Here is a 16,502-nt window from a genome sequence, read left to right on the forward strand (position 1 = left end):
GTCAGCATGCATTGCTCCTGCCTGCCGTTGACAGCACACTATAGTTGCTTTGATACTATGTGAGCTCAGTGCCGGCACTGTTAGTTCCTGACACATGGGTCTTGCAGCCAGCTACAACCTGGAACGTAAACCTCCTGGGATTAAGATGATAGCTGGGAAAGGCAATCCTTTTTAAACTGGTTCTTTGTGTGCATTGGAAAACACAGGGGGAGAAATTGGGTGAGTAGCGCCACTTGTTAGTGCCACTGGCTGCGCCTCCCGCGATATTGAGTTGGGGCGATAATGGTGGCGTTAGCCTTTTGCGCTGCGCCGCCACCAATGATGTCATCGGTGTGCGCAGCGCCCCGTTCACGATATTTGGTTGCGAACACCGCAGTTGCGCCGTTCGCTACCCGTGCCCGGTTCACGGGGCCTTACTGTGCCGGCAGCGGCGCAAGTTAAGGTGGAGGTGCGGGGCGGCCGCCTTTTTCGGCGGCTGCCTGCCAGCACCCCCGGCCTCCTGACCACCCCCCCCCCCACCCCCGCGGCATTGCCGGCTGTTTCCCGAGAGCCCGGCACTTCTCCTTGGTGCCGGGCTCTTTTGCCGGCATTCGCGATCGGGGATTGCGCTGTTGCAGGCCCCTCCCCCTTAACAATGGGAGGAAGGCCTGCAGTACCGCAGTGTGCCGTGCCACAGCGTGTGGCGCTGCGGCACATTGCGCTGCGATATTCAGTTTCAGCGCCATAAGAGGGACGCGGAGCGCCTCGAGCCTCGCCCCGTGTCCCTCGAGGGGCAATGAAACTGAATATCGGACGATTGCTGAAAACTCGAACGCTGCGCTAAATCCTGCGCTCAGGCGAACTTGGCGCCAGTTTGGCGCCTCAACCCAATTTCTAGGCCTCATACTCTATCAATTCATTTTGGTAATTCAAAGGTCATTGTGATGTTTATTGTTTAACGTGGCAGCAAAGAATTTACCTGGCACAGCCGAGGTTTGTCTAACAAGGGACGGCTACGCCTAAAATAATAAGTGTGGATTGGTGCATCAGAAGATATGTGGCGGGGGAATTCATGTTTCTGCCAGTTCTCAAGCCTAATCTAACGTCTTGTGTTAAACCTGCGTCTCTCTCATCCTTACCTTCTGAACAATAACGAAACATCCCAATTCCACAATTGTTAAAACAATTCCCTTTCTTTAATAAAAATAAGTATTACTATGTTCTTCCTACACAATCCATTTCATGCATCGTGATGTCAATTTTCTGCCAACTACAGAATGGCGCTCAATGGGATAATTGCCAACAATTTTAACTGCTGAATGGCATTTTTCAGTGGGTAGTAAATGCAGATGACCTGTAGTGAAAAACACATGGAACATAGGAATTGCGAGACAGAAAAAGACCAGGGTCCATCTAGTTAGCAATTAGGAAAGCAAATGGTATATTGGCCTTTATTACAAAGGGATTGGAGTATAAGAGTAAAAAGGTCTTACTACAATTATATAGGGCCTTGGTGAGACCACACCTGGAGTATTGTGTACCGTTTTGGTCTCCTTACCCAAGGAAAGAAATACTTGCCTTAGAGGGAGTGCAATGAAGGTTCACCAGACTGCTTCCTGGGGGGGGGGGGGGGGGGGGGGGGGTGGTTGTCCTATGAGGAGAGATCAAGTAGAGTAAGCCTATATTCCCTAGAGTTTAGAAAAATGAGAGGTGACCTCATTTAAACGCATAAAATTCTTAAAGGGCTTGACAGGGTAGACGCTGGGAGGATGTCAAAGGCTTTGGAAACCGTAAGTCCAAAATCACCTGTTCCTCCCAAGAATGCGACATTTACCACGTCATGTCTCAAATTTCTCATATACTGGATCCCAAAATATTATCTACTGAAAGCAATCTATCTAATTTGCACTTGAATGAATTGATACTATCTGCTTCTACCATGTCCCCATGGACCCTGTTCCATAGATTTACCAGTCGCTCATTGAAATAATGATTTTGAATTTACCTCCCTTCAAGCGCAGGCTGTATTCTCTAGTCCTACTGTTCTGGATAAGCTGAAACAGCTTGTCATGGTCTACATTATCTAGTCCCTATAAAATCCTAAAAATAGCAATTTATTGTCAATCAAGATCCCCAGATCTCTCAGTTTCCATGCACATTATTTCTTTCCATTTAATCCTTCCTGGATTTTTTGTCCTCATGTGAAGCACTTTGCATTTCTCTACATTGAATTTCACCTGCCCAAATCCCAAGTGTATTCAAATCCTCCTGCAGCTTATCCTGTTCAGCTTTGGTGTGTACCACCTTCAATAGCTTTGTACCATCTCCAAATTTAGCCATTGTACTTGTGACTCATAGCTCCAGATCATTTAAGATCCAGGGGTGCGATCTTACCTTTCGGTGCGAGTTGGGAGCAGGTCAGCTGACTTGCGGGTTGCGATCCGACGCCCGACGCACAGATGTAATTTTACGTCAATTGACCTTGTTAAGTCCGCCCTGTGGGCTTACCGGCCAATTAAGAGAAAGCCTGTGTCAGATGACGTCAGTTGATGACGCGTCATCTGCCGGTTTTCTTAAAGGGGACACGCTCATTTTTTTTTGACAGATGATTTTTCAGTGTTTGACAGCATTGAGGTGCTGCAAAACTGCCAATCACTGCACAAAGGTGAGCCCTTGCACCCAGGCTCTCCAGAGACTCTCTCCTTAGAATAAAACAGATGGCAGCTGCAGGTGAGGTTACAGAAGCGATCTGTCACTGGTGAGAGAGGTTCTTCCAATGAGGTGGGACTACACAAACACTTCAAACCTTATTACCTACAGAAAAGTCTAAATACATTAAAAATGATTTTTCCAATATTTTCTTACCTCTGAAACTCACCAGTGTCCCATTAGATTCTTCACACCACTTCTGCAGCTGTCATCAATGAAGAAACATTACAGTAGGCCCACAGCACACCACACTTACCCTGGCATGGTGTCCGGACGTCGGGAAGCCCGCAGTCGACCTGGCAAAATTGAAAAAAGCCTCTACTATCTGTTAACAGGCAGTTAAGTGCCTATAATCCTCTTTCCACCGCTAGGTGTTGGGTCCCTGTGCAAATCGGGGACCCGACACTTGGGAAGATTGTATGGAGGTGGGTTGACAGCGAGTTCGGGACCCGCTGTCAATCTTTGCAATTTTGCCAGATGTCCCACCTCCAAACCCGCCCCCTGAGCGCCAGCAAAATCCCCCCCCCCCCCCCCCCCCATGTATTGAAGTGGAGCTTTGGTGGATCTCAAGTGGCAACTACTATTGTTTCCAAAAAATACAAGTAGTAATATCTTAAGTGGTATGTGTTTCTGTGCTGGATATGTATAAAAATTTTTCTATACTAGATTTGTTAAGCATGGCTACTGCATAATGAATAAAATGATGCCATGTGCAGAAAGTATATCAGGATCAAATGGTGATGTAAATTAATCTATTACACTCAAGTCTAAAAACTACTGAGTACAATCTGACCATAAGAATTCTTGACACATTTGTATGACATTATTTGTCTACTATTTAAACAAAGAGTTAACCTGTTTAAAATTAAATAATTGACAAATTAATGGCATACTACGAGTTCATCCATTGATATTGCACACTGTGATTTCTAGGTTCTAGTTCTGACAAACTGCTCATAAATGCAGCCCAAATGTAAAGAAAGAAAGACTTGCATTTATATAGCACCTTTCATGACGTCAGGATGTACCAAAGTGCTTTACAGCCAAAGAGATACTTTGAAGTGTAGACACTGTTACAATGTAGGAAATGCAGCATCCAATTTGCACACAGCAAGGTCCCACATACAGCAATGAGATAATGACTAGATAATGTTTTTTAGTGATGTTGGTTGAGGGATAAATATTAGCCAAGACACTGAGAGATCTCCCCTACTCTTCTTCAAATAGTGCCAAGAGATCTTTTACCTCCACCTGAGAGGGCAGGTTAGGTTTAATTTCTCCTCTGAAAGACGGCTCCTTCGACAGTGCAGCACTCTCTCAGTACCGTACTGAAGTGTCAGCCTTAGGTTTTGTGCTCAAGCCCTGGCTTGAGACTTGAACTCACAACCTTCGGATTCAGAGGCGAGAGTAATGGGGAAGTGACACACGACTGACAGATTTAGAGAGTGCTTGGTGGTACTGATGAAATGGCCTGGAATGCAGTCTGAATATAATTTGCACTGAACACTGTCATTCTGTTTCAGGAGTCGAAGATGAGCATGCCTTAGCGACAGAGCTTAGACAGCGAGGACAACAGGCCCTACCAGGTCATTCGTCTTACACCCGCTCTTCACGGCAGCATTCCACGTCCTACCCGAAACACGATTACCAGTATCATGTTGAAGAGGAAGAGGAAGAGGAAGCTGGATCGCCAGCAATGGTCTCCAGTGCCCCTGAGGAAGGAGCCATTTCCAACCCAGCAAGCCAGGAGATGGGAAAGAAAAATACTGAGCAATTGGGCACTGATCAAAATAAGAAAAGCAATTCTCCAGGTAAGGTCTATCGCTGTTGTTCAGCGTGCTAGCCCTCATCTGGGAGAAGTTAGCTCTGGCCTTCCTCAGTTTGTGGTACACTCATACTGCCTATTATTAAAGAAGGCCACCAATTTTAGGGGCAATGCTAATTCAAGCTAAAAGGAACATTATTCCTTAACTAACAACAAGCAGAAACTTATAAAAATTCATAAATCAGTGCTCTATTTACATATATATAATTATAAGTTGTGTGGTGAGGAAGAAATACCCAACAAGGCCTTGGAAAATCTCTGGGGTACAAATCATGCTGAAATGCTTTCAGGGATGTGGGACTAAGCACAACTGCTCTTTCAAAGAGCCAGCACAGGCATGGCGGGCCGAATGGCCTCCCTCTCTGCTGTGTCTAGGATTCGATCAAGTGTTTTCTTGACTAAAATACAACCATTCAAATTACTCTGCAACTGTTTATAAAAAAAAATTCCATTCACTAAACATCAGCCAATCAACAACTGGGAACCAGCAGAAAATCAATCAAATTCCTTAAAAATAATATCCAAACTCTCTTGAGTTGCCATTTAATTGTGCTCATTCTCCTCTGGCTCCTCTGCAGTATTCCTGATCAGTGATCTAGCTGTTCCCATTCTAAAATCACCTCCACGCTGATTGTTGGAACAGAATGCCAGCCTTCGGGTGAAACTATCATTTGCGACATGCAGAAGTTCCTATAAGGAATTGAGCAAAAAGTGGACTGTGACAAAGGGATTTCTAAATAGTGGGATGTATTGGGCACTGAAATTGTGACCGACCCTGTATTTTCACCTTTAGAAATTCCCCAACCAGGCAAATCTGTCGTACAGCCAAATTGAGAAAGGTAAGATAAAGCCATGAATTTTGACAAGTCCATTATTGCACTGAATTTAAACCAGTCGCATGTCTGCAGCCAATTGGGATGCTATTAGCGGCAACTACATGAATAGCAGAACAGGGCAGTAAGGGCATCACTAGTAGCAGATGTACTGAGACTGAGAACACACGAGTGAATTGAGGAAGCCAGAACTTGCTGACCATTAAAAATAATCAAATAAAAACAGAATGCCATAGAGCCAGCCAGGCACACGCTGAGCCACCAGAGAGTCCTTGTCGATGACAGCAACGATGGCTCGAGCATGAAGTTTTATCCCCAAGCAAACAAGCCACCTTCAGATGCAACAGTTCACTAACCGTTTGAAAAGGGGATTTGCATAAAATCTGTCGCAGGAACGTCATGTGAGGTGTCAGAGCGTGTGTCTGTGTGTACACGTAATAGCAGGGAATAGCACCTATCTGCTTAAATATTGCATTAATAGCTGTACAGCTCCCTATAATGATTTGAGAATGGATGGATAGAATAGTACAAGTTGTGGCACTGCCTTATTACCACAGGTCACTTTATGCACCAATAGTGAGCTACTATTTCTAAACTTAAAATGGACAAAATAATTTAAATTAGGAATTGGAGATGGCACTTCGATTTTTGCATACCTACAGATTTCGAAAGTGCCTTGTTAATACTCCTAGTTGGCACTCTTAGGACAATGGCCGATGATAGTACTGGATTGTGGTAAGATTGGTGATGCAGTCTGTTCAGCAGAGAGTTTTGTCTTGACTCTCTAACTTTTTTTTTAGGATTTCTATGGTCACAATTGAAGCCACTTTTATACTGCCACTTACTTAGATTTGATTCTGAGAGATCTGTGTCCATTAGCTGGCTCTGGGCATTTACACTGCTAAATCTGGCTCCCTTAATTCCAGTGGCAGACTTGTAAACCAGTGGAAAATGTTCAATATCCAATTATTGTCTCATTTGAATTGTATTGTATAAAACACAAGACACTGAGAAGGGCTCTTAAGTAAGATTTACTTAGAAAGAGAATAGTCTATGTTATTACCTGTTTATTCAATTCCCAGATTGTTATGGGTTTTCACAAATGCTATAAAGGGTATCCAAGCCTATAGTCCTGTATATACTCATGTATTACGTGTAAGACAACCCCCTGGATTTTTTTTTATGACTCACGTATAACATGTCCTATCGGTCACCATGGCTCTCCAGAGAGCAGGAAACTTTGTTTGGCGTGCAGTGACTGTTTTATGCACTGCCACCGCCATACACAGACAAGGAGGAAACTGAGCCTGAGACAGGTGAACAGGAAGCTGAAAAACCCGAGAGGGGGAAATGGAAGCATAAAACAGGAGAGTGGGAGGCTGAGAATCAGAGAAACACAAATGATGCCAGAAAGTCCAGAGCAGATCAGGCCAGGAGCAGGTAAGTGGGGTCCTCAGAGTGAGCCACAGTGACTCATTTATAAGATGTCCCCTACTTTCAGCCCCCAAACAGTGACTCAAATTTCTAATCTCATATACCTGAGTATATACAGCAAGTCTACTTTTTTAAGCATTGCACTGAATTTACAAGATGCTTACCTCATTGTGCCTAGAAGCCATTTCATCACTGGCATATGTAGTTTAATTTTGCAATAAAAGATTTAGGTCAAGTTTGGCTTTAATTAAAAGGATTTTTTTTTCTGTACACCAATGATATGTACTTAGATTGTCATGGAAAGCTTGAGCAGCCATTGGTAATGCCCCAGTGGAAGGCTGCAGTCCCCTTGTTTGAAAATCAGAGAAGTTATCTCCCATCATATAGGACTCTAACAGTGTAGGATGGTATAATGTAACTGGAGAAGTCTTATAGGGAGATAACATACAAGCTAAGTCTTGACCCCTATCCCTTATGGCTAGTTACCAATGTTCAGCTCCGACCTGAGTTTTGAGGAGTAAGAATTCTCTTTCTAACAGGAGATTTGAGTTGTGATGTTAATCTGTTTCAGGAACATAGGAAGAGGAGTAGGCCATTCAGCCCCTCAACCTGCTCCGCCATTCAATTAGATTACCATTACCACCAAGCCAGGGGACCAACCCTGGTTCAATAATGAGTGTAGAAGAGCATGTTGGGAGCAGCACCTAAAAATGAGGTGTCAACCTGGGGAAGCTGCAACACATGCATGCTAAAAAGCGGAAGCAGCATGCTATAGACAGGGCTAAGCGATCCCACAATCAACGGATCAGATCAAAGCTCTGCAGTCCTGCCGCATCCAGTCATGAATGGTGGTGGACCATTAAACAACTAACGGGAGGAGGAGGCTCCATGAATATCCCCATCCTCAATGATGGTGGAGCCCAGCACATGAGTGCAAAAGACAAGGCTGAAGCGTTTGCAACCATCTTCAGCCAGAAGTGCCGAGTAGATGATCCATATCGGCCTACTCCCGAGGTCCCCACCATCACAGAAGCCAGTCTTCAGCCAATTCGATTCACTCCACGTGATACCAAGAAACGGCTGAACGCACTGGATACAGCAAAGGCTATGGGCCCCGACAACATCCCAGCTATTGTGCTGAAGACTTGTGCTCCAGAACTAGCTGTGCCTCTAGCCAAGCTGTTCCAGTACAGCTACAACACTGGCATCTATCCGACAATGTGGAAAACTGCCCAGGTATGTCCTGTCCACAAAAAGGACAAATCCAACCCGGCCAATTACCGCCCCATCAGTCTACTTTCAATCATCAGCAAAGTGATGGAAGGTGTCATCAACAGTGCTATCAAGCGGCACTCACTCACCAATAACCTGCTCACTGATGCTCAGTTTGGTTCCGCCAAGACCACTCGGCTGCCGACCTCATTACAGCCTTGGTCCAAACATGGACAAAGGAGCTGAATTCCAGAGGTGAGGTGAGAGTGACCGCCCTTGACATCAAGGCAGCATTTGACTGAGTGTGGCGTCAAGGAGCACTAGTATCAAATCAAATCAAATCAAATCAAATCAACTTTTATTGTCATTGTTAGTGCACAAGTGCAGTACAACGAAATGTAGGCTTGCGGCTCCCGAGAGTGTACAATTTGGATTAGGACACTTAAACATTTCAACATACATTTGTACATATATATTAGCATAAATATGACCATAGTAAAGTGCATCGGCAGATGTGCAGGCTTTAGTGTTTATTTGTGGAGTTCAGTAGGATGACAGCCCTGGGAAAGAAGCTGTTCCTAAATCTGGTCGTATGGGTGCGAATGCATCTGTAGCGTCTTCCAGTCAATGGGAATCGGGGGGAAAACGCTCCACTGGCTGAAGTCATACCTAACACAAAGGAAGATGGTTGTGGTGATTGAAGGTCAATCATCTCAGCCCCAGGACATCGCATCAGGAGTTCCTCAGGGCAGTGTACTAGGCCCAACCATCTTCAGCTACTTCATCAATGACCTTTCCTGCAACATAAGGTCAGAAATGGGGATGTTCGCTGATGACTGCACAGTGTTCAGCGCCATTCATAACTCCTCAGATAATGAAGCAGTCCATGCCCGCATGCAACAAGACCTGGACGACGTTCAGGCTTGATAAGTGGCAGGTAACATTCATGCCACAGAAGTGCCAGGCAATGACTATCTCCAACAAGCGAGAGTCTAACCACCTCCCCTTAACATTCAACGGCATTACCATCGCCGAATCCCCACCATCAACATCCTGGGGGGTCACCATTGACCAGAAACTTAACTGGACCAGCCACATAAATACTGTGGCAAGAAAAGCAGGTCAGAGGCTAGGTATTCTGCGGCGAGTGTCTCACCTCCTGACTCCCCAAAACCTTTCCACCACTACAAGGCACAAGTCAGGAGTGTGATGGAATACTCTCCACTTGCCTGGATGAGTGCAGCTGCAGCAACACTCAAGAAGCTCGACACCATCCAGGACAAAGCAGCCCGTTTTATTGGCACCCCATCCACCACCTTAAATATTCACTCCCTCCACCACCGGCGTACTGTGGTGCAGTGTGTACCATCTACAAGATGCACTGCAGCAAATTGCCAAGGCTTCTTCGGCAGCACCTCCCAAACCCATGACCTCTTCCACCTAGCAGGACAAGGGCAGCAGGCGCATGGGAACACCACCACCTCCAAGTTCCCCTCCAAGTCACGCACCATCCTGACGTGGAAGTATATCGCAGATCCTTCATCGTCGCTGGGTTAAAATCCTGGAACTCCCTATCTAACAGCACTGTGGGAGTACCTTCACCACACGGACTGCAGCAGTTTAAGAAGGCGGCTCACCACCACCTTCTCAAGGGCAACTAGGGATGGGCAATAAATGCTGGCCTTGGCAGCGACGCCGAGGTCCCATAAGCAAATTAGAAATTGTACCTCAACTTAACTTACCCGCTTTAGCTCTATATCCTTTGATACCCTTACCTAACAAAAATCTATCTACCTCAGTCTTGAAAGCTCCAATTGTCCCAGTATCAACAGCCTTTTGGGGGAGAGAATTTCAGATTTCCGCTACCCTTTGTGTGAAGATATGCTTCTCGATTTCCCTTCTAAATGGCCTGGCTCTAATTTTAATAGACACTTCATGTAGTCCTAGTTTAACCAGACTTATCTGAAAGATCTAGCTATTGGCAGGTAGACGCGTTGTGCTATGAGTAACAGAAATGAGTTTGCTTTGATTGAAAGGTAGTTTTTATATCACAGCTGAGGACTGGAGCTAAATGTATTATTTCTGTTTGATTTCTCTTTGAACCCCTACAAATCTGAATTTCCTTTGCAGCTTTCAAAATGGTTTTTCTACTTCACTGGGGACTTCAAATGCAATGCAACCCCTGAGTGTAAAATCTACTTTCACCCCGCAGGATCATCGATCGTTTTTAATATATAGCCTGAGATGAGAGAGGCTCTCTGGCAGCTTTTATTCTTGGAGTCTGTGACAGTAAAAAAAAAAATGGGTCAGACATTGTTTTATTGTTACAGAAAGCAGAGCATAAAAAGGCCATTTTGGACATTTGGTCATACCAGAGATGTACATATAAAAAAATATATTTGTGTCCATTGCACTTTGCTAACTCAAATCCTCAACTACGTATTTTAGAACAATATGGATCTTGGCCCTTCGTTATGTGGGAATATTAAGGAGCTCCAACCCGCCACTCTCCCAGTCAGCCCACCTCTCTCATGCTACAAGCAGTGGTTTTCTAGTGTTGTAAATGATGGACACGTACAAACACAATTCCCGCCCTACATTAGAGAAGACCTCATTTGTATCAGTACGAGGACTGACAATACGCTATCAGGGGAACAATTGTTCAGCCCAGTCAGCTCCAAGTGATTTTGTGTAAAAGTTTAAACGCTGACGCCTTATAATATTCAGACACATGTTCCTCCTGGCTTTTATTTGATGATTGAATAAATTAGGCCTTTTCACAAACTAACTCAAATGAAGGTTCCACAGCCAGCCAATGATGTACAGGACAAGTTTTTTTTTGCAATGGCTCTGTTGGTTTCTATACAGGCGCTGGGTTAAAAAGCAACTGCAGTGACATCAGTACGTTCACTGTGGGGTAATTTACCGAGTTCACAGAGCCAACCCACCAGCCCTTTGCCCACAGTTTGCTGATCAGCCTCATCGGACGGGCAAGGATCCCTGCTGGCAGTACGAACTTGGGTAATCAGCCCTGCTGTTTCCATTAAAAGGAAAATTTCTGCATGTTTCACCAATTATCATAGCCGCATCTGTATCATCGCACCATTTATAACTGGGGGAACAGTTAAAGCCATCAACATTCCTTTTTTGGTCTGGATTTTGCGCTGTTTGAAGAGTATTTTAGGCTGCCTTTCTGAGCTGGATTTCAAGCCAAGCTCCAATTGGTGAGAGGACAACATGCTAACCATTGTATTATCCAGTCTCCAAACCAGTCTCCTTGCCTTTTTGTTCTTTCATCCCCTCCCCCTTTTCCCAGCCCCTAAACCTGCTTTCCATTTCCTGCTTGTTTCCAGTTCTGAGGAAAGGTCATCGACCTGAAACATTAACTCTGTTTCTCTCTCCACGGATGCTGCCCTGGCCTGCTGAGTTTTTCCAGCGTTTTCTGTTGTTATTCCTTTACTTTTTGTTGATTGTTCTCTGGATGTGAGAGACACTGGCGGGGCCACATTTACTGCCCACCTTTAGTTGCCCCCAGAAGCCGCCTTCTTGAACCCCTGCACAATATACTTAACAGTGGGAGAAAAAAAATCTTACTAAAGTGTTGATTTTATTGCAGTTCTCAAGGAATTAATATACAAATTAATTATCTGGGCTAGTGATGTATTTCTATGCTGACAAAACAATACAAGGTGTGGTAGTGTAGTGGTTATGGTACTGGGCTGGCAACCCAGATGTTGTGCGTTTAAATCCCATCTGGTAAATTGAGCAAGTTGATTTCAATCATTCTGATAATTTGTGGGCTAGCACTAAAAAAAATACCGTGAAAGCTGCTGGATCTTTTTATGTAAAAGCTCAACTGGTTCACTAATGTCCATCAGGAAAGGGAGCCAGACACTCCTGCCTGGTCTGGCCTGCACCTGACTCCAGCACACGCTGCGTGGTTTCCTCTTACCGCCTGGTGAAGCGACTCAGCAACTGCTATGAAGCACAATAGAAGGCCCACCGACATCTTCTCGGGGCAACTAGCGATGGTCAATTAATGCAGTCTTTTGTCAGTGTCACCCACACCCTGAGAACATGCATAAGATAAAAAAAAAGAGCCTCATAGTAGCGAGTAGCCAAAGCTGCCAAAATTGCACAAATCTCAGGTGTGAGATTGTCGGCCGTGAGACTGAATAATTGAGGGTTTGCCTTGCGCCAAAAACACTTAAAGAGACAAGCTGAATCTGTCACATAAACCACAGGGCTGTAAAGTACCATTGATTCATATTTCTTCTTTCAGCCTTCTTGTCCTCCTTGCCCTGAATTACTTGCCTTAATTACTTTTTTTTTAAATCCTTCTCTTTTCTCCCTCTCACTTATTCTCTCCATTTCTCTCTTCGTAGCCTGCCTGTGGAACTGGCAGATGTTTTCCCTCACAGCTATGGAGGCAGCAGTTATCCCAGCATTCAGAACAGCAGTGAGATTCTTCAGTTAAGACTATAGGGTCTGTTTTAATACAAGTTATTCATTACTGCCATCAACGCTGGGATAGCCTTTTCTTGTCACTCAGAAGGCAGGAGAAATGCTGGGTGTTATTGACACGGGGAATATGCATGGGAGGGTGGGATATCGTAAATGGCGGACAGTCTGATTTTATTAACATTGTAATCTTGAATCTGTGGCATCATAATAGGGGCCAATTTTCCGTTCACTGTCTATACACACGCATGGTTTAACAAGTTCAAGTTTGACAAGTATCTCAAAGGCTACCGCCTGTTCTGCAGGTAATAAGTCAGTGCCTTCAAAGGGTGGGGGGTGGGGGGCAGAAAGAGAAAATTGGGGAGAAATACTTACCTAAAATGAATGTTAAAAACATCTCATTCTGAAATGGCCATAAAAAAATATTCCTCTGGTTTTATGTCAGAACAGGAGACCTCAAGATCTTTGGTTTGTGTTTTATTTAACTTTATGAAACAACGATGTTTTCTCAGGCCAGAGAGAAGGCGGGAAGAGGAGGAAGCAACGGCACAGGGAAGAGCTGAAGAAGAAGAAAACGGCGAAAGTGAAGCATTAGTTGTAAGGTGCAGTGGGTGACCTTTGAACTCCAGCAGAACACAGTTATTTTTCATGTTAATTGATATAAGTTTACTGAATGTGAATTAAAAATAACACAGCATGAGAGTGTTTTCTATTTTTTGTGGATTTTTTTTTATAGCTTCAAAAAGTAGCGGAATGGTATATTAAGGGATCGATTGTGTGATTTGGAACTTCCCGCTGGTAATGCCAGATCATGGAATCACCTCTCTGATCTCTTAAAGTGTGATATGCCTTAGCCAGGGTCCGGGCAAAGCTGTTTTACGGCAATTTAATGTAGTAACGTTGCCATTTTTATTTAGTACAACAACAAACTTGCATTTATATAGAAAAACGCCCTAAGGCACTTCACAGAGGTGTGAGGAAAAATGGACGCTGAACCAAAGAAGACGAGATTAGGTGGGTTTTAAGGAGGAGGAAGTGATGGAGTGGTCGAGGGGTTCAAGGGAGGGAATTCCAGAGAGCTGAAGGCACATGTATGGGTTAAGGGAGGGAGGAATTTGGAAGAGGCCAAAGTCAGAAGATGAGAGAGTTTGGGGGGGCGGGGGGGGGGGGGGTTGTGGGTTGGGATGCAAAACATGGGGGGAGGTTACAGGGATTGGGAGGGGCAAAGCAATGGAGGGATTTGAACACAAGAATTTTAACATTTGTGGAGAGCGGCAGTCAATTTAGGTCAGTGAAGATGAGGGTGATGGACGAGCAGGATTAGGTGCGGGATAGGATATGGACAGCAGGGATTTAGATGAATTTAAAATTTATTGAAGTTGGGAGGCAGCCCAGGAGATCATTGGAGTAACTGAGTAGTTTTTCCCACTTTTCTTTCCATTACATAGATGGTCATTGTCATAAAACCATCCTCCAGCTCTGTCATTGGTCAGGCTGCTGTTATTGATGCCATATTAAGAGCAGCACACAACAGTTAAAGCATAATAGCACAACAAATGTATTGGCACAAGTATAATTTTCCCTGTAGTACGTTGGTAACAGCACATTTATTAAAGTCTTGTGACAGCACTGTTACAGATTGTATCACGTTCCACTCCCTGAAACAGCCGATATGAAGATGAGCTCGGAAAGGCCTGTTCTTTTCCCCAAGACGGGTCAACCATATCCTGAGTCAGGGCATTACCTCCAGTAGCTGAGCGCTAAAGCACTCGGCATAACCCGGCAAATATTGAGCAGAAAAATCGACCAGGGTTTCAACTGCAGGAAGGTGGTTGTGCATGGGCGGGATCAGGTGTGAATAGATTCAAGGTCAATTAAGCCCCCATGCTTAGGTGTTAGCCGTGGCTCAGTGGTAGCATTCTCATCTCTGAGTCAGAAGGTTGTCAGTTCAAGTCCTTGAGGACAAAATTCTAGGCTGACACTCCACAGTGCTGTACTGTTAGAGGTGCTGTCATTCAGATGAGATGTTAAACTGAGGCCCTACCTACCCTCTCCGGTGGATGTAAAAGATTCCATGGGATGATTTTGAACAAGACAGGGGACATTTCCCTGGTGTCCTGGCCAGTATTTATACTTCAACCAACATCACTAAAAAAAATTTTTATCTGGTCATTATCACGTTGCTGGTTGTGGGAGCTTGCTGTGTGCAAATTGGCTGCTGCGTTTCCTACATTACAACAGTGACTACTCTTCAAAGGTACTTCATTGGCTGTAAAGTGCTTTGGGACGTCCTGAGCTCACGAAAGGCGCTATATAAATGCAAGTTCTTTCTTTCTATCGTGTTTGAATACCCCTGACACCAGGATCTTATACGAAAAAGAATGCCCGCTTCTAAGAGGTAGTACTGAGGGACAGTGTGGAGGAACAGTACACAACCGAAACCCCTTTTATGTTCTGGGACTGCTTTCAGTTTTGAAACTGAGCCAGCTCCTTTTGTTGCCAATTCGCCCCATTTCTAACTGCAGCCTTTGGCAACAACAGGACAACTGCACAGGAAGAGAGTTTGCACAAGTGAAGTTGTTCAGATATTGCATAGGCAAAAGGTCGACGTTGCGATTTTCTCATTCTGAGGCCCCGGACTTCCCCTGATGACTGGGCAGGTAAGTAACAGTGTAAACAACAGTTCATTTTGGGTCATTACAGCTCCTGCCAGTGACCTACTCCCAGGTATCTACCAGTGCACTTTGCAACCCACCACTGGGAGGCATGCAATCCTCATCAAACTATGGGTAGCTTCTTGAAAGTAGACATTCATGTTTGTCCCATTGGCAAGAGTGAAAAGTGAACATCCGCTGGGTCGCTTTGCTCAGAACTGTCAGTGTGTTGAACGGCGTGTAATTATTCTCTACGTGAAGACTAAATTAACTTTTTAAGAAATATGGCTTATTTTATATAGCGTTTATAAACTTGCTGAGGAAGTTTCTTCCATCAGACTCTGGAATTTTCTACTCGAGTTACGCTGGAAAACTCGCTCCCTGGATTTCCCAGCAGAAGTGGTGGGGTCGTATTTATATAGATAGGCATACTGCAATACTATGCAACATCATCAAACATATTTCCAGTCATTTGCGCCATAGTGAAGTGGACAGCAGCAATGCTTGTTCATCCTTAGCATCCAGCGTTGCTATGGGCGATGCAGGGGCCATTTAAGGTTTAAGTGTAATCAATTGCCAAGGCTTAAGCGGCAAATTGAAAAAAAAAATTGATTTACAAAGTTAGCACTGAGAACACCAGCCACGCTACGCTGGGGCCCACGAGCTCTGCTTCAGCGGATTTCCGCCTCCACCCCAGACAGACTCCTCAGCGAGAGTCATCTTTATGGCGGGCTGAAATCCCACCAGACCGAAGATGCGCTCCAATTCCACAAGAGCAAAATACCCGGGCCGTGGTTCTCTGATCTGTCTACAAACAGCGAAGCCTAGATTTTCCTCATCAGGGAAACCGGAAAAAGGAAAATGGGGTGATATTCCGCCCCGTCAGAAATCCGCCAGGTTTGTGTCCCGACACATCTTCTGGTGAGCAAAATCAATGGCGTTCGAAGTGCCCGCCTCAAACTTAATATTAATAGATATTTGGGAGAATGTTACACCTGCCATTAGGTTCCAGAATGTCCATTTTAAATGATGTCTAGGCAGTGGTAAACATCCATTTCAGCTGCCTTTTGTCTCCATGGGCCCATTACCATCTCATCTGGCTTCTAATACCTTTTATTGTCTCCTTTTCTTCTTTTGTTCAATCGCAGCTTTGCCTTTGATCTTTTTATTTTCTTTCCAGTTTTGAAGAAGGGTTTCAACCCGAAACGTCAACTCAAATTTCTTTCCACGGATGTTGCCTGACCTGCTGAGTTTTTCCAGCATTCTCTGTTGGCATTTTGGATTTCCAGCATCTGCAGTATTTTGCTATCGTACTAGTCATTTTAGAGTTTGTTTTAAATTTTTGCTCTTGACACTTTCCTCAGGGCTTCTCCCCACCCCCAACCCGCCACCATA

The 16,502-nt window shown here is 44.6% G+C and overlaps 1 protein-coding gene across 6 annotated transcripts in view; it reads left to right on the forward strand.

Annotated features, from left to right (window-relative positions):
• Positions 1-13,167, forward strand: part of dnajb6b (DnaJ heat shock protein family (Hsp40) member B6b) — a 179,125-nt gene extending 165,958 nt beyond the window's left edge. For 5 of the 6 annotated variants that reach the window (XM_085987550.1, XM_085987549.1, XM_085987551.1 and 2 more), the window contains 2 exons: positions 4,212-4,499; positions 12,966-13,167. In XM_085987550.1, coding sequence (XP_085843676.1) covers positions 4,212-4,499; positions 12,966-13,048 — 371 coding nt within the window. In that variant the 3' untranslated portion in view covers positions 13,049-13,167. Of the gene's footprint in view, positions 1-4,211; positions 4,500-5,306; positions 5,353-12,965 lie in introns of all 6 variants that reach the window. The other variant, XM_085987553.1, reaches the window with a different exon arrangement.
• The last annotated feature ends 3,335 nt before the right edge of the window (positions 13,168-16,502 follow it).

The sequence above is a fragment of the Somniosus microcephalus genome, chromosome 5 (genome assembly GCF_052327205.1).
Source record: "Somniosus microcephalus isolate GS21.2 chromosome 5, FLI_Smic_1.0, whole genome shotgun sequence".
Lineage (NCBI taxonomy): Eukaryota > Metazoa > Chordata > Chondrichthyes > Squaliformes > Somniosidae > Somniosus > Somniosus microcephalus.